The sequence below is a fragment of the Carassius carassius genome, chromosome 4 (assembly GCF_963082965.1).
Source record: "Carassius carassius chromosome 4, fCarCar2.1, whole genome shotgun sequence".
Classification (NCBI taxonomy): domain Eukaryota; kingdom Metazoa; phylum Chordata; class Actinopteri; order Cypriniformes; family Cyprinidae; genus Carassius; species Carassius carassius.
This window is the reverse complement of record NC_081758.1, coordinates 10,476,556-10,500,595: the sequence shown is the minus strand read 5'-3', so window position 1 is coordinate 10,500,595 and position 24,040 is coordinate 10,476,556. Positions and strand designations below refer to the sequence as shown.

The 24,040-nt window shown below is 36.0% G+C and overlaps 1 protein-coding gene and 1 long non-coding RNA gene across 3 annotated transcripts; one reads left to right on the top strand and one right to left on the bottom strand.

Moving 5' to 3' along the window:
- Positions 1-2,590: 2,590 nt before the first annotated feature.
- LOC132129495 (uncharacterized) lies at positions 2,591-5,382 on the bottom strand. Its single transcript, XR_009428526.1, has 4 exons — positions 4,763-5,382; positions 4,390-4,444; positions 3,298-3,419; positions 2,591-2,683 (listed from the first exon to the last, which is right to left on the bottom strand). It is a non-coding gene; the product is annotated as an uncharacterized LOC132129495 (long non-coding RNA).
- A 9,934-nt stretch (positions 5,383-15,316) lies between these two features.
- Positions 15,317-22,064, top strand: tbx2a (T-box transcription factor 2a). 2 transcript variants are annotated; one of them, XM_059546670.1, is made up of 7 exons: positions 15,317-16,060; positions 16,836-17,103; positions 17,710-17,856; positions 18,601-18,677; positions 18,778-18,941; positions 20,519-21,120; positions 21,484-22,064. In XM_059546670.1, the coding sequence occupies exons 1-7, from the start codon at positions 15,702-15,704 to the stop codon at positions 21,919-21,921; spliced, it is 2,055 nt and encodes a 684-aa protein (XP_059402653.1). In that variant the 5' UTR covers positions 15,317-15,701; the 3' UTR covers positions 21,922-22,064. The 2 variants fall into 2 exon arrangements, with proteins under 2 accessions (XP_059402653.1, XP_059402644.1); XM_059546661.1 differs by having other exon boundaries at positions 18,766-18,941.
- Positions 22,065-24,040: the final 1,976 nt, after the last annotated feature.

Here is a 24,040-nt window from a genome sequence, read left to right as displayed (position 1 = left end):
ACAGCCTTTTATTTCTTCTGAATGCACCAATTCACATGTTTTATTTGGTGAAGCACAAGGTCAGAGCACAATTATGAATTGGTTTTGAAACATAATTGGGCTTTACAAAATGCAAGATGAGGTTGGCAGAGCATGCAATGAAACCCTCCTTTGTTTTGCACAACGTCTAATAACGATGAAGTAAGCTTTTCGCAGCACAGGCTGTTTGCATTGGAAACATATCTGTTCACATTGCCCCGGCGCAAGGCTGGGTTGATTATAGCAGTGAATGCGGCGCTGCATTGGCGTGTCCCGACATAGATATGCATCTCTGCTGTTGCCGTGCCATGGCTGAGTGCCTGGCCCTGTGCTCTGGGCTTTCTGCGCCCGCTCACTTAATCAAATCCTGATTCGCTTCGCCTCTGCGCTTGAGCGCCATGTCACACTAACATAATGTTATCTGGACTTGGGCCTTTTTTTACTGCCATTCCCAAACCATCTGGAACAGGCGAAGTGGGTTTGTTGGGGTCTACAGTCACATTCATGAAGCCTCTGTTTTCTGGGTCCAATCTCCCTGTTTCAGGCTACTGTATGACCATTGCATGTGTGTTGTGTGTTATGTGTTGTGTATCTGCCTGGTATTCTCTACATTATGGGGACAAAATGCTCCCACAAGCATAGTTATACCACTAAATTTAGTCTTTGTGGGGACATTTTTGGTGCCCATGAGGAAAACAGCTTATAAATAATACAGAACTAAGTTTTTTGAAAATCTAAAAATGCTTGTGTGAGGGGTAGGTTTATGGGTAGGGTTAGGGGGTAGAAAATACAGTTTGTATAGTATAAAAACCTTTACGCCTATAGAATGTCTGTGCCTATGGAAAGAGAGAGAGTGTGTGTCATCATCTTGACTGGAGAGTCAAACTTCTTGAATCTAAACTGGGAAATAAACTAACTACAAAACATATCTTATAGATTATTATGAAGTATTTTTCTGTACTGTTTCTGGCTTAAAAATATATGACCACCCATCCAGATAAATTTACTTTTAAAATTTCCATCGGACAAGACATTAAATATTTTATATCTCAAATGATTATAATGTAAGATTTGATTTAATTATAAATGAAATGCCACAGCAACTTCTTGTAAATCATATGAGTGAAGGAATAAGCCTAAACAACAACACATTTCAGTCATACAAACCTCAGAAATGTATGTATTAATTTATTTTGCTTACTCAAATTCAAATTATAAAGCAGTATAATAGCAATATAATTGCAGTCAATAATATCTAATGCCACAAAATCTATTGAGTTTGATATATTGTGTTAAAAATCTATAACAAGTATTTTCATACACAATAAAAAATAGTAATTATTTTAATGGTAAACAATGCAAATGTACTGACAGAAAGAAAAACAATTGGCTGTTATTTACGTGGAACTGTCTCACGAAATGTGCATGAGTGCGTTTTCTTGTAAATATGCACTGTAAAAAAAAAAAAAACGTAGAAAAACGGATAATGTACTGGCAGAAAATTACCGGGACATTTTCCGTAACCTTTACGGACACTTCCTTCAACATTAAAAAGAAAATTCTGTAGATTAACATTTTCTTCCGTAACATAAACAAAAAAATCCATTATGCAGAGATTTAAAAAAAAATTATAGCATAGGCCTATCTTTTGTAGCAAATAAATCCAGCACAATATGTAAAAACTGAACATGGTTTATTTGTAACTTATGTGAACATTCTTAATGCGTTCAGTCGCTTTTATTTGCCTTAAACAGGTGAAGACAAAAATATTATGACATCAATTAATTTAACAATGTGAAAAGCACCATTGAAAATGCTTGTATTATAGAACACTTTTTAGTTTTAAACAGCAACATGCAGAAAAAAGAAAATATGAGCAGGTACCTATACAATATTGGTGTTGCACCAAATAATGGTCACAAAGATTACATGGGGTAAAAATTTATACAAAGACAGGGCTGTCATTATTAACAATTGCTACAGACTTATAGTCAATAGTCCAGTGAAATGACATCATTTTCCTATAGAACACATTATTTAAAAGCACAACATGTGAATTCTGACATCAGTTACTTTCCCTCATACCGTTCCAAATCCATACGATTTCCATTCATCTTTGAAACAAAAATGAAGAGTATTTTTAATGAAATCTCTGCTTTCTGTCCCTCCATTGACAGCCTATGCAACTACCATTTCAAGGTCTAATAAAGTATAGCTGTCAGATTTCATTAAAATGGATCTTCATTAGTGTTCCAAAAATGAACAAAAGTCTAATAGGATTGGAATGAGATTTTTCATATAATATTATGGGTGAACTAAACCTAGTTAGATTAACTAATCTATTATTCATGCTAAATTATCTGCATCTACAATTGACATAAACATTTTTTTTTTTAAATAAAGAACAAAGATTTATGAACTCATGACTGAAATTTTAATGTTAAACTAAGAGAACTATACAATCTAATTTAAGATCAGGGCTCCAAGTGTTTGTGTGCTTTTAGTATCTCTTGCCATATGCACGTTTGAGGAAACTACTTTTTTTTTTCTGCATGTTCAGTCCAATTCCTAAGGAATCTAGAAGTAGTTCATACATGAGTCTTGGAAGCGTAGATTCCCTTCATCTGAACCTTTGACGCTCATTCAGGATTTCTTCACAGGAAGACTGTTAATGACAAGAAATGAAAATGAATTAAAGTGAAGTACAGAGTAATGTGCAGAACAGGTTGAGATTGAATTATCAAGTTCCATTTTAAACATTGCTTATAAAATGCTAAACTTGCATTTCCAGGGGTCTCCAATTGCATCGGTCATGTGATCTTGTCAACAATGTTTTATGAAATACTTAAAGAGATCATTAGTAAATTCATTAAAAAAAATTCATTAAAAATGAAAACTGTCATTAATCACTCATCTTCATGTCGTTCTAAACCCGTAAGTCATTCAATTATCTTCAGAATACAAAATTAACGTAAAATTACAGTTGAACTACTGATGTCACATGCACCATTTTCACGGTGTCCTTATACTATATTTCTGTGCCTTGATCATGGAAGGGCACTTGCTGTCTATTTAGGGCCAGAAAGCTCTCAGATTCCATAAAAATATCTTAATTTCTGTTCTGAAGATGAATGTAGGTCTTACAGGTTCGAAACAACAAGAGGGTGACTAATTAATGACATAATTTTTGTTTTTGAGTGAACTAACCCTTATTATTTTCAACTAAATGGCAACATAACAAAATGCTTTATACACAGTTTTATTAGATATGTTCCTTACATTTGAATGAATTCCAGCGTAGGTGCCATTCTCCTCCGGATGTTTTAGGTTTAAAATAAAACAAAGAGAATGTGTAGCTCGGCCACAATGGGGGTGGAAATGGTAACTTGTATGACAGCAATCTGGAATCACCAATAACAATAAACAAAGAAATTATAAACAACATATTGTAAATTCAGAAAGCCACTCCAAACATTGATTAAATTTTTCCTACAACAACTTCACAAACCAAGTTAACTGAATAAATGACTCCATGACTAATTTCTTGTCAGTGTTGAACATCCCTAATGGTAAATAAATATGGAACCATATGGATAGCAAAATTCAATTTGAAATATGCAAAATGGCAATGCAATACATAAAATGCCAAGTTTTATGTTTTGTAGTTTTGTATTTTAATTAACATTTTACCATACATCTGTCAAATTTAGTGCAAAATGAAAAATCTGTTATATAATTTACATTTGCCATTTACTACACTAGTTTTAATATGGAAGACTTACTTTATATTCATCGCGAGGTATTAAGTGAAAATGCGACTGAAACATCTTGTAAGTGTCAATCTACTTCTTCAATGCACTAAGAATAATAGAAATTTAAACCACCATTTGCGGCTTCTTTGGCTCAGAATGCATTCTGAAATTCTCACTGCATTTTGTTACAATTATCACACTGTATTATGATGAAAATGCAATCCCAAGTGTCCTACCCCCAAGTCAAAATTTATTTAGGAAAAACAGCATTTAAATGATAATTTTACTACAGTTTTTTGCTTGGACATATTAAACATATCTAATCAATTTGTGTAATATATTTTCATTTTAATTTTGCAACTTATAAAGCATTAAAATTTGTTTTATTTTGCATATTAAAATGATTGTAGGGAATATAAAATGTAAACGATATAATAGTTTTTTCATTTTCATTTTGCACTAAATATTGGACCTGTAGGGAAAAATGTACATTAAAATACAGAAACACATTGCCATTTTACATATTGCATTGCCATTTTGCATATTACAATTCTAATTGAATTTTGCTACACATATGCTTTCATAAATAAAAACGTAATAAATAAAACATAATACAAACCCATGATAAGAATGCAGGGGGTGCTTGGGATGCAAAGTACAGCAGCAATTATGACCTGCCATTAGAAAAGAAAACGAAAAGAAACAGAAACACCATCAATGTCATGACATCTGACACATCCCTACTCTTTACATCAGTCAAGACTTATTTGAGACTCTCACTCGCCAAAAATTTACATTTTGATGTTCATTTTCAATTGTGCGTGCTTTTGTCTGTGTAAGAGTGAGAGAACTTGTATGAAGCGGCATTCTCTGCGTGTGCATGACATGTGTGCGTTCACAGATAGTGTGCCAGTAAAGTTACAGAATTAACTTATCGTGTGTGTGTGTGTGTGTGTTTAACATAAACAAGCCGATGAAATGTCTAAACCTACCTCGTTTGGCAGAAAATGTGTGTTATCCTTGAAGAACTCTGTGACGTCAGATCTTCACATAGTCGTATAATCTCTTTAAAATAAAAAGTCGTATCGTTAATGTTGTCTTCTTCAGCTCCTGTTGAAGGCACAAAGCTCTCTAAACAGAGTTGTACCACACTTCAGATTTAACGTGATCACAGCTGCTCAATATCACCTCAGAAACATTAATATGCCTGATGCTTTACGACAAGCTCATTAATAAACACGTTACACCGCATCAACAACAATAAAAGTTAATAAACCTTTATTTATAAAACTAAAAGTGAGCACTGTAACACGTCCCTCCACGTCGAGTAACGTTAAGATGTGACGGTATGCTGAAAATGTTGAATGCGACGGCTCCGACATTCATTTGCCAAACAAGCCAGGCAGCAACTAAGTTAACGATACAGTTTGTTACATTTAACAAAAAATTATTTACAAAGGAAGTGTAGGAACCATTCTCAAAATCCTAAATCCGACTTTAAAATGAGATTTTGACCGAGACTATCTCCGTGAATAATGGCGCCTGCGAAAGCACTGGTATCGCGCCGATTGTCGACTGAGCTTCTTGTACCCACAATGCAAAGCGTAATTAAAAAATACGGAGAAACGCCTGTAAAAAGAAGATACAGACAATTCCTTGAAATTATTACGGTTTATTGTACTGTATTTTTACGGACTTTTTTTTACAGTGTGTTGCCTATATTCTGATCTATCTTGGGACCATTGTGAGACCAGCACAGCACCAATACTTGAATCATATTCAATTTAACAGTGCACCCCCCTCAGCAGAATATCATTACATTCCAAGAATGTGAACTTTGACAGCCAGATATGTAACATATCTGATCTGATCTCAGTTCAGTGGTACTGTGCTCATGGGCTGATTTGGAAACAAGATATTTAGCCAGAATCTCTGGTTTAACTCATGGCTCAACAGTGCCGGGTTCCCCTGCCCCGGGCTTCAGCAGTGCCGTATAGGTTTTTCATAATTGAAAGCGGCTCTAGTCCTGCTCTCTAGACTTCCTCCACTTCCACCTGCAATGTCTGGAAGTGTATTTAATGATAACAATGCCCCATGCTACTAGACTCATTAATGATTCCCCCTCTTCCCAACAAGTATGATGAGGTGTATCTGTTTTCAGTTTTTGATTGGTGCCTGATGGTAAAGCCATGCCCACGTGATCAAGAAATGGTTCTCAACTGTGGCCAATCATTGTAAACAGGGAGGGTTGATGTATGTAAATGTCAAACATTATTCCGAACAGCTCAGCAGCAAGACACCCTCTACTGGTACAACTACTAGACTGGATTCTGTTTAATTCTTGTCCAAGCACAGTGATGATTAAAATGTAGATGCTAAATATGTCATTTAAAGGTGATGTATTTGTTTATTTAAAAATACATGAAACAATGAACTGAAAATACCTCTTCTTACAGTACAAGTTGATCATATTTGTCTTTTCAGTATTATTTAAAATTCATTAATAATGTAATATAAATTATTTTGTAGTTCAACATAACTTTTATTGTATTATTATTAATTTGAATATTACTGTTTGTAATTTTGTATTAGAAATTATATTTAGCAAAACTAAATGTATTTTAGAAAAACTAGTCCACTGCTCATTAATATTTGAAAATAAATAAATAAATAAATAAAATACTTTTTTTCTGACAAATCAAAGATTGTAAAATGCTGTCACTCAAACCTTTTATGATATTTATGAATTAATAATTTTTTTGTCATATTTAAAAAAATATATACTAATAATAACATAAATAGAATAATATTTATTTACTTATTTAACTAAAACCATTTTTTTTACTTGAAACAAAATAAACATTAAGTGAAAAACCCCTAATTTAAAATATAATTTCATTCAGCTAGCTGCCAAAGCAACATTGTTCACGTTTGTTTATTTTAACTTAAAGAGATAAAATAACTAAAATTAAATAAAATAATAAAAATATGAATTTTTACTTGTGTGATGCTTTCATTACTCTGTTTGTATGAGCAACCCAACCTATGTGAATATGTTTGTCCAAATAAATGCATATGATGGAGAGTCCTTATTTTTGCAAATGTAGTTAGTGACACAAGTGACACAAGAAATTACACACTCACAACATTACACTCCTTTAAACATTTTAGAAAGACCAACGGTCTGGCAAAATATGACGGTGAGGGGAAAGAACCAGCTTTATTGTGCTGGCCACATAGACAGTTCCTAATGTGACAGATGGAAATGTTGTACTGTATATAATGAGCATGTAACACGACCCCAACCTGAATGTCAGTGATTTGGCTGTAGGGCATTGGAGGTGAGGATGTCTCCTTGCTTTGCCAAGTCTAATGGAGCTTGATTGGAAAATATGGAGATGGAGTGCTTGCGCTCGATTCATCTTCCTGCAGCCTGATCCACAGAGGGGCATTTTGACGTGCAAGCGCTAATCAGAGACAGCTGGGGCACCATGGTGGGATTATACTTTAAACAACATGACAAATCAGAGAAAGGAGGGGGAGGTGAGGAAGCACAGGGGCTTGTAGATGTGGGTTGCCGCTGAGGATGGCCAAGACGGGATGGGGTAAGTCATGAGTTGGCCCTGAGTCCCTCTCACTCAGGTTTTGACACTGGCACAACTCACTGATTAAGAGCCTCCTGTGTTTCCCTTTGATCTCAGGCTCAGTTTTTGACTCTAATGCCGCCCTCCATGTATCTCTGTCACAGCGGTGCTTTCATTTGGGGCAATGTGTTCTGAATCAGAGAGAGAGAGAGAGGAAAACTTTTGTGGATGGTGGAGATGTGATCCGAGACCAGATTTGCTTGGGTGTCTTAAAGCAATTACCTTTAGAGTCAAAGAGGTGGATTCTTTCCCTTGATCAGACATATATATATATATAGGTGAGGTCTCAGTTTTACTAACAACAAAGCCATTTTGATATCACGTGAAAGCAGACAGATTTATATCTGCCTCTATGGGGCTGAAAGTGAGAACAGAAAATGTAAGAAGATTTCAGCTATTCACTAGAGCGCTCTAAGAAAGGAACTTATCTGTGCATTCTAGTGTGCTTGTTCTTCATGTTGATCTATTTTCCTACTTTTTTTTACTCATTCACATTTCATCAATGAACAGCACAAGGAATAAATTAGCCAAAAGTAGACTGAACTGTTGAATATTTAGACTCAAAAACCCATTATGTTCGTAAGCAAGTAGACTCTTAACGAACAAATTGTCTAAGTGAGTTTTGCTTGAAATTTCAAAAACGCTTTTTAAGTACAAAACTAGCAGAGAGATGGGAATTCGGGGGGAAAAAAAAGCAAATAGCCGCAGTCCAGTGTCTGAAAAGTCTCACAATGTGGGTGCATTAGGCCACACAAGAAATGCTTTGAGGTCTTTAGTGGTGTTCATCAGCTTAAGTCCTTTAGAGTAATGAGCCACACTCACATTCCAGAGGGAGCTGGGGCTCAGAGAGGGACTGGGCCTGATCTTTGGCCGAGAAAATGATATCATTGCAGATTACAGCCAATAAAGCCATACACAATCCGTATGTGTGGGTATCAGTCATGTGTGTGACCATGCAGCCTGTACAAGAGAATATTAGATTGAAGAGAATAATACATGGATATAGCACAGTTTTATTAACCCCCAGTGTTTTTGTTTTTTACTTCATCGAAATGGTACAAAACTTGGCACTTTGGCATGGACATGATTAGAAAAGGTTAATGGTCCTGAGAATAGTCACACTTGTATTGTTCGTGGTTCATAAATGACCACATTGGAAATTAATAGAAAGTGGATTTCAGCTAGTAAAAATCTTTTGTACTGTGCACAAAAAAAAAGAAAAAAGAAAAGAAATTTTTTTTTATCAAAAACTCACATATCAAGCTCAAATTTGTTTGGATTTATGGCTTTTGATTTTCTTGCCGTTTTAGAGAAAAACATGTTTTGGGAAATAAATCTAATCAAATTTTTGTGCATTTTACATACTAAAAAACAAACTTCTATGACTTTTTTTTTGTTTCACTTGTTTTGCACTTTTGCCATAATCTGTCAAGTGTCTTCTTTAAAACCAGACCTAACTGAAATCTGTGCTCCAGAGATTTACGATAGTTTAAATTGGAAATTTCATTTTCAGGTCTATGCTGAAAAAGTGGTTTACAGGTAATAAATGGATGATAACTATTCCATAAATATAATTTAGTACCATGAAATACCCATAAAAATACAAAACATTTAATATAAACTAAAATATAGTACATTCATTTCATTAAAAAAAAAAAAAAAAGGTTATTTTTAATGGCCTCATGAACAACACCAGAAGGTTAAAGGAACATTATTAGAAGATATTTTAAGTCTTGACTTTAATTTTTTTAAACATTGTTACGCCTTGACAGAAATACTTGATGTTGTGAACTATATAATCTCTCATGTTCCCATCTCTGGGCAATCACTGAGTCCTCATCAGCATGTGCAACATTTAACCCCGCTATCACATTACTACAAGTTCCCTTCTCATCTGCACTGCCTGTTGTGCAATTCGATCTGCCTCTTTGAGAGAAATAAAGTTTATCTCAGAGATGTCTAAGCTTTTGAATGGGATTTCAACTTTACAGTTTCGACCTTGCAGTGACTCCGTCGGAGCCCAGGGTGACCTAACATAATGTCAAATGTGTCCCAGGTGTGGACTGTGACCGGAGAGGAGAAAGCGAATGAGATTGATGGCCCTCTTCCTGCCTGCTCTCGTCTCTGATGTTTTCTTGAGATGGAGCTGATCATTCAGGGGCTGGGGAATGGCTGGATGTAGCAGACCAATCATTAGTTCTCTCCATAGATGACTGAGGAAATGCAGAACACCTTTTCCATCCTTTTTGCGTCATCTTTCTCTGATTTTCTATCTTTTTCTTTCTTTTTTCCCAGTGTGTCTTTAAACAATTTATTGAGGACAGTCAGGACTCGAGAGAAAAGAGTTATATGTAAATCTTGTGCTGTAAAAAAAAATAAACAAAATAATAATAATAATAATAAACAGACTACCTTATTTCATATGGAATAAGTGAAAATGTAATAAAAAAGTGACATTATTAACCCTCATGGTATAAAACACAAAAGATGTTTTTTTTTTTTAATGAAAATCAATGGGACCCAAAACATTCAAGCTTTAAAAATGGTAAAAATGTAGCATGAAATTAAATCATAAAACGTTCAATTTCAAACATCATGAGTTTTGATGTGTAGGAACCAATGAAGGTTGACGTTCAGTTGATGTTTGAGGTTTGTGTTGCTATATTTGATTTAGTCTGTCTATATATGCTTTATATACGAAGAGAGGAGAAGAGAAGAGAAGAGAAGAGAAGAGAAGAGAAGAGAAGAGAAGAGAAGAGAAGAGAAGAGAAGTGCAAGTAATGTCCCATAACCTGTCCTCCTCACCTCTTGAATGAACTCATCGTATGGCTTTAATTACGAGTTATTACCCTCCGTATCCAGGGAGCCATTCCTCTTGTATGGACCTCTGAGATCACTTCCTACACTAAAAGTGTATTATCATACACATATAGTCTCAGTACAGAGAGACGGAAGGAGAGAAAGTCTCTCTCTCTGTGTATGTGTGTGTTTGTGTGTGCGTTTGTGTGTGTGTGTGTGTGTGTGTGTGTGTGTGTGTGTACATGAAGCACTAACAAAAAAGCAATATAAGCAGATGGTTCCCACAGAGCATTGTTTATTGCCAATTCAAAACCACATAACCACTCTGACAACAATATTTTCATCAGATTTCCTCATCCAACCCCTCCCTGATCCTGCTGCCTAACCAGACTAAGTTACTTGTGTTTGTATTAACTGGCCAGTATAAAAACATTTATAAGCATTCCCAGGAGAGGTGTACTGGTGATGTAGGGTGAGACTGACCTGTGAAGTTAATACATTCACCTTACAATACGAGCCTGAAGAGAGCGGACTCTCCAACACACTCCTGCCAGCCTTTGATCAGTGGAGAATCTCATCCCAGAGGCTGGCTGAAGGAGTGACCTTTTTAAGGCATCCCAAATATTTTTCACCACTTGCCAAAAGATCAAACATCAAAAAAAAAAAAAAAAAAGGACAAATTACATTTTTACCATGGCCGGCAATATTTTACATGAATTCAAATGCTAATATCAGCTACAGGAACAACAATTATTTCTATTGTTACCATGATGCATCAGACAGGGAAAAAACTACTGGCTCCAATTTGCTCAGCATATTAACAACAAAATTTCCCCAACATGGATCAACTGTTTGTTTTAACTAAAGCTATTGTGTTGTTAGTACCTTTTAGATAAAGGATTTTTTTCGACCACAGTTTTTTCCCCCAATTATAGGAAGCCCTTCATGAACGGGTATATTTTGTTAGAATGGTTACCAATGCGAAATCTGCACTTTTACATGGGTTATTTGTAAACACTTTTTTATTAGGTGTAGTCAAAATAAATTAATACATTATTTTAAAGCCTCGACATGCATAATGGTGAAAGGTTTTCCGTTTTATTATTATTATTTTATTATTATTAAAATTAGAGTCTTATCAATTTTTTTGTATAGCACGCAGAATTGTAGCAGTGGGCATAGAAGTTCAAAGTCGCGCAAATACATATCAAATCAGTGAGCATGAAATCTGTTGATCAACCGGTATCATATCAGAAAGCGCGTAGTCGGATAGAAGTTGCTGACTTCAAATTCGTGCATTTGATAAAATATTAATCTTTAAATCAAGCACAAGAGAATGCAGATTTGCTATATATATATATATATATATATATATATATATATATATATATATATATATATATATATATATATATATATATATATCAATGTTCTATGAAAGTTTTCATCAATTCTATGAAAGTTCATAAACGTATATTTATTAAGACTTTTTCTTATTCACTGGTGCTCTGTGCCAACTGACGATTCGTGTTGCTTAATTTTTTTTCTTTGTGTGTAAAAACATTGATGTTCTGCTGATAGAAACAAGCAGTTGGAAAGAATTTTAATCCGAATGATTAAATAACCATATCTTAAACAATAAATGTTGGCTCGTGCTTGTACATTTTTTCACTTGTAAAATCCTCTAAAATGACAAACTCATCCCAATCCTTGACCTGTTTGTTTAGAATATACATGTGAGCTTGTTTCATTTTTATATGATGTAGTGAGGACATTATATGATGTAGTGAGGAAGGTTATAGCATAGTTTATAATAATGTTTGGGGGCTCTTTGGTTTTAATAATTCGTAAAAAAAAAAAAAAAAAATAATAATAATAATAAACCTTAATAAAGAAAACGGTCACATCTCTTTCATCAATTAACATCTTACAAAGCCTGGAATTGCGAAAAGAACATTTTTAGATTATATTATTCTTATCTCCAGATGTTTACATCTTGCTCTGTGCTCTTTTTGGGTATTTGGATAGGATTCTGGATGAAAGGCGGGTTTTTGTTCAGAAAGGACAAGAAGTGGCATTAATCAAATAGATCTAATAATCATATTTTATTTCCAGTCACTTGAATATTTCAAATGGAATGTTAAAATTAAACGTATAAGTCGTGTGTTCTTTTATCGCCTTATCTCTGATAAATAGCCTAATTGTTTTTTTCTTTTAAGATTTTTGTCTTTAAGAAGATTTATGTGCTCTAAACCAAAGAAATCAAAGTATCTGGAACGGAAAAATACGATATTATATAAAACAGGCTCTTATTAAAGTATGACGTGATTTCATATTTCATTTTCATAGAGTTCACCTGCTTATTCGCGAATAAACTGAAAACATTAAAGACCAAGGCTCAGTTAAAACACACACACACACACACACACACACACACTAGGATATAAGATCATTCATGTTCACTCCTTACAGAAATATTTGTTGTATTATGAATCCTGAAAGAAAGAAAAAAAGGCTATTTTAAATATGCACTGGCGTACATCGGCAGCACTAAGGGACAGCGGAGGACAGGAGGGGTTCTTCTGGGCTGTTCTTGGACCGGGGAGATATGAAGAACTTTGACAGGTCTTAAACGGTCTGGCGCCAAGAACTTGATCCACATGATAAATACAGCGTTAGGGCTTTTGTGGGTGATGCTGTGCAATTGTGATTGTTTAGGCTTGCAAACCTTCTTTGAAAACAACTGACTATACTGTTTGCAGGGAAAGAGATGATACATGATAATTTCTTACTTTAACCTAAGACCAAAGAATTCCAGAAAAGAGAGAAAGGTCGGAAAGCGTTTGAATGAAAGCGCGCCCTTATAGCCTATATCACCTGCATGGACACACGGGGCCACGGCGTAAATTTACTAAAACAAATAAATGAGCTGGGCTACTACATGGATCATTGTTTATATAATTATCTTGATGAGTGTATACATGGTAAAATCATTAACTTGCTTCATGTGGTGTTAATCTGTGCAAACCTCTTTTCAACATATTGTAGTATATAAACTAAATTAAACGATGTTATTGCTCGACATTGTCAGTTGAGAAGCCTAATTGATTTTGATCTATCCTCAAACTTTTGACATACTCTCGCACAAGTAGACGTAAATTCATACAGGCCTGTGCAAACTGTCACATTTCTAAAATTAAAAAATAGAAATAAAAATAAGTTGCAATATACCCCAATGCAAATAAACTGACAAAATGTTGTATCTGAGCAATATTATATTTATCAATAATAAATCAATTGCTGTTCAATAACTAAGAACACAAAACACAATGAAATACAGTAAAAAAAAGAATCAATAAAATACAGCCATCTGTTGCTGAAGATATTCAATATATTGAACAAATCAAAATCCACCTGCGTTCATTATTTATTCCACATAACTTTGAAAACATGAAGCTTGCCCACATAACACATAGCTATAGGCTTGAGCTCTTACCAATGATGATACAAGATGATCCAAAACAATAGTTTTATGTCCTTCTCTTGTTGTTCTGAGATATCTTTCCACACACCCGTGACTCAAGATCTTCGCATCTGTCATAAACTCAGTCCCGCCAGCTGCTTAATCTCTGACCTGTGCCTCCCTCTCGGGACAGTCCTGTTGTTTTGAGTCCTTCAGCAGGAAGTCATTTCTGAGGTTTACACCGAGCATTTCGGAGAATGAAAGAAAGTGAAAGGAATACAAAAAAATGCATTTCCTGTTAACAATGGATTGACTGATTTCCAAATCTTTGAACAAATGATGTGTGGAATTAATGTCAATCATTCAATCGTTGTTGTTGTTGTTGTTTTCTCAGCTAACCAGAATCGATCAGACATAGTTTAAAACACAAGAGATAAATCTTCCATCTGGAGAGTTTCACTGGGTCTAATTAATTGTTGAAAGCGGAAATAGGCTGGCACAGATAGTTTGGGGGGATTTTTGTCAACATGCAAGCTCCGTGAAACAATGTGTGGATTGGTGCACACTGTTTGAGAATTTGGGGGTAAATATGAATTGACAGGGGTAGGTTCTTATTGTGGGACTCCAGCCGACTGGCGCCAAACGCTCTTTAACAAACGGAGTCCCACTTAATCAAGGATCTGTTGACGAGCCTCTTAAAGGTACACTACAGCTTATGGAGCTTTAAAGCTCAGATTGTTACTCTGCTGTACCCTGTCGGTCGATTTAACGTGAACTAATCGCGAACAGTTCTGAGAAATAAGGAGAGATGCCAGATGAAACTTGCTCTTATTGGCTACATAAAATAGGAACATAGCCTACATAACCCAATGAACATGCCTCGATTTAGGCTACTACGTTTGTTGCATGCAGATAGCCTATTAAAAAAAAAGCACGTTGTTTTGCCATGGGTGATAGTACCTCGTTATTCCTTCCAGTAGGCAGTCCTAAACTGGACAAAAAAATCTCGCTGAAACCTTCCTTCCTCTTCGCCTTCAAATGCACTCTGATTTTAGTCGAGAACTCCATGCAACCAATGAATAGCAATAGCTGAATAGCATCACCTGGAAAAAATAGCCTATCCTGTAATGTTTCATCCGGTCGAAAATTGTGCAAACGTTGGTAAAGTTGTTTCAATAAATGAATGCACTTGTTCTTTAATTTAACTGCTACTAGAATTTCCGTGACGTGCAGGTTTCTATCTAATAAACCCGTTAAAATAGTCACATGTTATTGCAAAAAGCAATGTGCAAAATGTTACATTTCTTAAAGTCCGACATTGTAGCGTAAAGATCAAGAAAGCACATGATCCTCAAACTGATGAAACACAAGCCGGCAAAAGCGCTTTCTTGCTCGGCTGCGTAACAGCCAGATGACCGTTCCTCTGTTGGGTTATGCGGGGGTGGGGTTTCCAGATCCTTACTCTGTCATTGGTTAATATTTTATTCTGTTGACATGTTTTCTTACTGCGAATGCTTCCGACACCTTTTAGTCAACCCCCCCTTCACGATCTTGGCTGGAGCTGTCAAAACCACGCCTATGGAGTTCTACAATTGGTCCAGAATGCGTAAAATCTGCAATCAAGACGGTTTGGTTCATTAGTGCGGGGAACCAGTGAGAAGGGAGATGTAAGACAGACACAGTTACACAGTGATCTTGGAAGAACCTACCAATTCTACATCATTGCTCAAGACTTTCGCATCCTTGTTTTGGGGGCTGCTTAGTTTCTTGTGTGTAGCGGCTTGAACAGAAGGAAAGCTCTAAATCTACATATAAGTGTCAGTGTTGCTCTTTTGAAGGATTTTATCACTGTACTGCAACTGGACATACTCGACGGTAGTGACATTTCCTACCAGTCCTCTTTATCTACTGTGAATCCAACGCTTTCTTACAGCTGTAAGATTGCGACCGCAGTCGGACTTACGCGTGTGACAGACGCAATTATTTTTATAATATTATAGTTTCATCTGGCTTTTGGATGCACCGATGAGAGATCCAGTTTTCACAGCGAACGCTATGGCTTATCACCCTTTTCACGCGCCCAGGCCGGCAGACTTTCCCATGTCAGCTTTTCTTGCCGCGGCTCAACCCTCGTTCTTTCCAGCGTTCACTTTACCACCGAGTCTCAGTAAACCTTTGGCGGATCATGCGCTCTCCGGGGCGGCTGAGGCCAGCTTACACGCGGCGCTCGGACATCACCACCAGGCGGCTCATCTCCGCTCCTTCAAGAGTCTCGAACCAGAGGAGGACGTTGAAGACGATCCTAAAGTTACATTAGAAGCTAAGGACCTTTGGGATCAATTCCACAAAATTGGAACCGAAATGGTCATCACTAAATCAGGAAGGTAAGGCCGTTTTATTTATTTATTTAATTTTTTTTCTCGTGAATAACTTGATGAAAACGATGGTAAAAGTTGGTCTATTTCACTATAGAAAATATATTTTAGTTCAGAAGTAAATATTGCTTGATAGAATGGATCTTTCTGTATGATCTAATTACATCGACGGTACAAAACAGTCACAGTCACAGTCACAAAAGGCTCCATATCTATTTGATGCCAGCTTTAGAATAATATTCAAATTCGATCTGTCATTAAGGCTATTATAACGAATCCCATACCTGTCATATAAATTAATGTTTCTGAACAATACAAATATTGTGCAACACAAGGGAACTATAGCCAACGCAAAAAAAAAAAAAACTTTTTTCTTCTTCGACTTACCTGGATTGTATAAATAGCTATAAGTATAAACGTTTAATAACCCCTTTAAATATGGTCGTAAAATAATTGAAAATATATTTCTGTGGCTCAGTGGTAGAGCATTGCGTTAGCAGCGCAAAGGTCGTGGGTTTGATTCCCAGGAAACACAAATTCTGGTTTAAAAAAATGTAAAATGGTAGCAAGAATATTATCCGTGTGTGCGATTCTGTTATGCGATAGCCTGTGACCCCTTGACAAGCGCCCTAGACTTGAATGATATTTCTTTGTGGTTAAAATGGAAAGTGTAACAGCACTATTTCTCGGTATTTCACTTCTTTAAAAAGTTTTTAATTAAAATGTTAAATATTCTGATATAAATTCGGTCACAGATCTATGATTTTGTCTGTTCCGTCCACAGGAGAATGTTTCCTCCGTTTAAAGTTCGTGTGAACGGCCTCGACAAAAAAGCCAAGTATATACTTTTGATGGATATTGTTGCGGCAGACGACTGTCGGTACAAATTTCACAACTCTCGATGGATTGTCGCAGGAAAGGCCGATCCGGAGATGCCCAAACGAATGTACATTCACCCGGACAGCCCGGCCACGGGTGAACAGTGGATGGCAAAACCTGTTGCTTTCAACAAACTCAAACTGACCAACAATATTTCGGACAAACATGGATTTGTAAGTTATTTATTTAGGCCTATTTTCTGAAACTGTATGTCTCTATTTCCAATCAGTGATAGTAACATGGAAATTGAATAATGGTGAATGCATTTATCTGGATGATCAAGAAGCAAAGATGTTTACAAAATTAAGCCAAGCATAGAGTTTGGACATTTTAATTAGCATTGAATGTCTGTTGCCTAAATGAAGCATAAAAGAGCAGTAACATAACATCAAATACCAAGAGCATAGTCCCATGGTTGACGAGCAAGATATGAAGAGTTTTTTTTTTTCTTTTTTTTTTCAGGTTATAGGTATGACACGATTTAAATGGCAATTTTGAATATATTTTGTGTAGCTTGTAAGTTTAAAACAAAATAACTAATACAAAAACTCATTTGTAGACTGAGTAGGCTACATATCTCAACTATATCATCCCAAAAATCTGACCATTATTACAGTAGGAAAAAGCCTTTCTTTTCTTAATACTCTCAAAAAAGGCATTTCTTCTCATAATACTCAAAAAAGTTGTTATTATTATTACTGTTGATGTTCTGCAGATGTCTCTTTGCAGTTTGATACCACTGGTATTCTTACTGACCAGATGACCTTTTTATATTTCAGACCATTCTAAATTCGATGCACAAATACCAACCCAGGTTTCATATCGTTAGAGCCAACGACATTCTGAAGCTCCCTTATAGCACCTTCAGGACATATGTATTTCCAGAGACAGATTTTATAGCTGTCACTGCATATCAGAATGACAAGGTAAGTTAATAGAGCAACTAAAAGCACTGTTCATTTTAGATGCAACCCCCCGCCCCCCAACCCCAAGTTGTCCGTATTCATATATAGTATTATTATTGAGCTCAAATAGAAACTATTTGTAACTTATATATTATGTAGACAATATTCTAGAATTCTGTTTATATCTATGTGCAGCAATGTGTCATTCTGTCTTTTTGTCATTGTCACGATAAGAGCTCAATTTGTTGATTATAATTTGGAATGACAGCACATCGAGTCTGGTGGCGAGATTAGTTAAAATCGATACGTGCACCGAATAGATGTTTGTATTTATAACTCGAGATGCTTAGCAATACAATATGCTCAACAATCAGATGTTGACCCCAGTAAAAAAAAGAAAGAAAGAAAGCCTGCGTTGTGAAACTAGACTACATCATGTGAAGTTACAATGAATTCGACAGAATTAACGAAAGTATTTTATTTATTTTAACAATTAGCAATTAAAAACATTATAAACCTCAATTAATTACCCCCCCCCCCCCAAAAAAAAAATAAAATAAAATAAAATAAATAAATAAATAAATAAAATAAAAATAAATAAATAAATAAATACATGTTTATAACATAATTTATTTTATTTTATTGGATCATGCGTTAAAAAAAACGAATTATAGTTCCAGAACAATTTAGTGCTTTTAATATTAAATAGGCCACCCAATAGAAAGCAGGAAAGATGCAATAAATCTAATTTCACTCTTTTACTAGATCACGCAACTGAAAATCGATAATAATCCATTCGCAAAAGGATTCAGAGACACGGGGAATGGAAGAAGAGAAAAAAGGTACGTCTAGACGAATGTTTTATACCATCAGCTATGCACGAAACACAAATATTTAGGCATGACAGTTACCTGAGTTTAACTATTTTAGTTTAACTTTTAGAAAACAGTTAGCCCTGCCGTCAATGCGCATGTTTGATGATCAGAGCAAAGTGGATCGAGATGGGGGAGAGTCGGACGACTCGTCCTGCGAGCAAACTGGGAGGGATTCAGTTCATTCACCGATGGGACCAGAAACAAGTCCACTTAAATTCAACAGATCCAGAGGTAAAAAATAAATAAATAAATAAATAAAAATTCCATAGCAATGCCACTTGAGCTTTTCCTAAAGTCTCTTATGTTTACAGTATGTATTTGTTTACATAAACGTTTCTATAAGTTGTTTTGTTTGGATTTAACAACCACTGGATTGGCTATTTGTTGTGTATCATGTAAAATTTTTCGCAATATTTGTGTTAGATCCGGAACTTTTTTTTATTTTTCAAGTGGAGAGTTGATGAGCTTTACGCTCCCGTTGAACCAGCATCTTAAAGCTATTGATAGAGAATGAATTGATGAATATGTTTACAGTGTCAGTATGTTTACAGTCAGTTGCGTGCTAGTTGTTAGTTACTATCAATTTGATCAGTCTGTCTGGAAGTGTTTCCCAGTGGTTTATTGTAAAAAAAAAAAAAAAAAAAAAACATTGCACAGTAGGCTATAGCAGAAATTTTCACTATACTTTAAAAACGGAAGATAATGCATAAGTCAGTCATATATAAAGGAAAAGGAAATAGATAACTGAAATTTAAAAATGAAATCATAGTAATATAAATTGTGTAAATTAAAAGGTTAATACTCTCTCTCTCTCTCTCTCTCTCTCTCTCTCTCTCTCTCTCTCTCTCTCTCTCTAAGCAAGCGCAATATAGTAGGCTATAATGTTTTTACAACTATAAAGTTGTAGTCTACTGCTAGGTTGACCCAGTAAAGGACTGCTGTACATGAATGTGCAATTAGCTGCATACACTATAAATATGCACACAGCCATGGTTCTATAATTTGTGATTACCCAGTCTATTTTAAATAACATCTCGCCAGTTACAGGCTAAAATCATTTTAAAAGAAGTGAAAAGATGGAACTGTCTACTATAAAATACAGATTATTTTAATACATTTAAACTTTATGAATGTTCTCAGTTTATGTTTTTGGTATTTAATAGCAATTTAAGACCAGAGATCTCATTTGAGATCTGACCAATTGCAAGGTGTCCATGTTTTGTTCCAAAATAGGAATTGTATTTCCTTTAATTTAACTGTTTATTACTTTGTCTTTTAATTTGGCTTAAACTATGAAATTTTGTGACTTATTTATAAATGGAATTACTACTGTATTATGATGTTTTATATAAGGGATAGTTATCAGGTTGGTTAGTAGAATGTATTTGTAGATCCTCAGATAAAAAAAAATGTCAATTTAAAAGTTCTGAAAATTAGCTGATGTGGAGAATGCTTCTTGGATTTTTAAAGGATCAGTCGATTAGAATGATTAGTCCTTTAGACACGTCTGGTTATAGGTTCATGATTTATAATTGCAGATTGGTTTTATAGAAAATGTCTCATGCGCATGTTTTGGGTCTGCTAATTTCATCATGATTAGAGCTCATTAAAAAAAATTTCCTTCATACTATCCAAATCTCAAATGCTTCATGAAGTCATGTTCGTGCCATGGATGAAAACAGAGGAAATAGTTAGCGTGGAAAACACATTTAATCCATTTTTGTGGAAATAACAATTTACAGAAAAATGCTTTGGTTTTATTAAAAGAAAATACAGATGATGTGCTTACTATTTTTTGTATTTTCCAGATGACAAAAACTGCAATGAAAGTGATGACGAACTTGACCAACACGATGATGGAATGATCCGAGTCGGTAGTCCAGATCAGAGACCACGATCACCATTCAGCCCACATTGTGAGGACAGAGTCAAGGACAGATCTAATCAAGAAAAGAAAGGGGACTATTCGGATTCAAGGAAAGAAACTGACTCTGCCTTCAGCATTAGAAACTTGGAGAAGGACAAACTGGATGGCAGGAATTTGAAAGAATCGGATACCTCCAAAAAGGGTGCAGACTCTGTGGGCCTGAGTGCAGTCAAAGATGCCTATTCCCCTCTGATGGTTCAAACAGAAAGCCCATCACATTTTAGTGCAAGTCACTTGCAAAGTCTAGCCCTCTCTGGCTTACACAATCAACATTTCTTTAACCCACTGAGTACAGGACAACCACTCTTATTTCACCCCGGGCAGTTTGCTATGACTCCAAGTGCTTTCTCAAGCATGGGCATGGGACACTTGTTAGCCTCCATGTCTGGAGCTAGTGGACTAGAGAATGGCAGCCTCTCTCAGAATACCAGCTCACCCAACCCTTTCCCATTCCACTTATCACAACATATGCTTGCATCTCAGGTATGATGATTATTTATTATAGGCATTATCACTAACCTATAATGAACTGTATTTCAAATCATTCAAAATGTTTGCCAACCGCATCAACAGATTTTTATATCTGTATTTTCTTTCATATTTTTTAAGTTGCGAACAGTTTCATCGGTTCTTCTAAACAGTGTAGGCTTTTATTATTTTATATCACATAGTAGACCAAAAACAGTGCAGATCTTTGCAAGCTGCTTTTATCCAACACATGTGCATTTCAATAATGTTGGATTTGAAATTCAATAATGTTGAAATTTCCTTCCTATAAAATTATTATTAGTATTATTTTTTTTTTTCTAATCCTAATTTATTTGTTATTTGTTGTTTTAAATTTAGGGTATCTCCATGCAACCGTTCGGGGGATTGCTCCCCTACCCGTACTCGTACATGGCGGCTGCAGCTGCAGCGGCTTCTGCGCTCCCCGCAGGCTCAGCCGCCTCCACCCTCAGCCGGAACCCATTTCTCAGCAGCACGCGGCCAAGGTTGCGATTCAGCCCCTATCAGATCCCAGTATCAATACATCAGAGCTCCGGTCTGCTCGCCACCGGCGTACCAAGCACTCTGAGCGCGGAGACAGAGTCATCAAAATCAGGCAGCAGGGAGAGCAGTCCTATGTCTGAACAACACAGCCATAAAACTGGAACCGGCCAGAATACTGGGTCTCCCAAATATTCGGGAAAGGATTCCGTTAACGAACTGCAGAACATAGAAAGATTAGTCAGCGGACTGGAGAAACACAGAGACGTGTCATCCCGTAGCGATTCACCAAAGTGACCCCGTGAACACGACCATTCACTCTTTCTGATTGCATAACTATGCTTCAATGAAAAAGAGGTCAAAGTTGACGCTTGAAATGATGGCTCGGGCATTGGATCATCCCTCATCAACAGTAGCCTAGGCTATCACGTAGGCCTACCTGGATTATACGTATTTACGATCTATCTCTGACAAGATCTGAGGATGCTCAGTGTTCAAGTTGCTTGTGCCTGGGACCTGTTTTTCTAATTATTTATAATAATAAAAGTAAAACACGTATATGTAAATAAGGTTGTTGAACTGAAGGAGACGGATTTTAATTTATTAAAAGCTGTATATTGGTGTGTAAATAGTCTACTATTAGGTCTCGATTTGTTACATTTGCTATATTTTCCCATTTACAAATATGAACATTCTAGCGCTTGTTAGCAGGAACCCGATTGTGTTCTGTTTGTGATATCCTGCCAGATAGGCATAAGGAAAAGCCACTGTAAATCTAAATCTCTGGTGATACATTTGAAAGCGATTTCATTTGTAGCAAAATTCAACAAAAGATGTTTAAATATAATGATGGTCCATAGGCAGGGACAGCTCAGGTTTCTTTCTAATCGCGCATTGAGAAGGTCATTGTGTAGTTTCACTTATGGGAGCTATCTGTTTAAACATCTCAATGCTGGATTTTCGGGTAAATTAGCGATTTTGTTGCACCCTCTCAGTTTCAATAAAACGAAAGTGTTCATTTAGTCTTTTGCATTACTTCATTTGTGTAAATAGCCTATATGAATGTATATTTATGTAGCCTAAATATGGACTTCTACAAGCATGACGGTATATTTTCTGTAAAGGCATTCTTAATCAGATCACTCATTGGCCTATAGTCTTACTGAATTATTTATAGAGGACGCATCAGCCTTGCAGTTTATTTTTACCTTGCCAGATCCTGGGATTCAAACATTTGCGAATTAAGATAAAATAATATAATTTAATCTAAACCATGGCCCTGATTTATAATTTCATTTAATCTAAACAATGCCGCTGACTGTGCTTATAAAATACAATTAATGAGTGTTGCCTATAGGTTAGTCTATGGCTACACTCAATAAACTGGTTGGGGGGAGTTCTGCAGTTCCTAAAGCTGATGTAGCTGCGCCATCTGTTGATCACAAGGATGTAGTTTATTGATAGAACACAACAAATTGGTTCTGACAAGTAATTGGTCTCAATCAGTGCTATCTAGCCTAAATCGTAATAAAATTATACGATTTGAAAATGTTCCATAACGAAAGTCATGTATTAGCCATAATTAATGATCTGGTGCAGTATAAATTAAACATAGAGGTTGGCAGTGTGTTCAAAATTTTCCATCTCTGTGTTCGCCATAATTCGTTCACAAACTTCAAAAAGCACATTGTGTTAGGTTGTGCTATATTTACCGACTTGTTTTTGTGCTTGTTAGTTGTTTGCTCCGCACGGAACCTTTCTTAGGTGCGCATTATTATACTATCTTGCACTGTACGCGCTGGGTGGGGGAGGACACAGAGAGAGAGAGAGAGAGAGAGAGAGAGAGAGAGAGAGAGATCATACTGGTGGAAGGGTTAATCGCGGCGGCAGGGACGCCTCACAGCCTCGGCAGCAGACAGTCCTTTGTCTACAATCCGGCGCCTGTCGCCTGCCTGCCGGCCACACTGCCTCTGCACACCCGCGCACAATGGCTGACGGGATCTCCAGAGTCCAGGCTGATCATTAGAGAGCCCCCCTCGCCTCTTTTCTTCTCTTTCTAAAACCATAATAACAAAACTCGTTTTATTGAGAGCCTATTGTTGCATTCTGTTACGTCCAATTAATAGAGCCAAATTCTCGACCTTGTAGCCTACTCTCATGGAGAGAAAAAAAAGTTTGTCTAAAACAATTAGTCAATGACTGATCATTTGGCTCCAAAAGCAGTCCCAGAGTCCCAAACAACTGAAGAATGAGTGCACGTCTATCCCTCTGAGCCCTTCAACGAAAACTTCAAATTAGTGCTTAAAACTTCAATAGTAGCCTATCCTGATTGGAATACTCCGACTGCCATTGTTTAGATTTGAGATAGTTGTAGATAACAAAACAGTCGGTGAAACCAAAACTTTGCATGCACTTT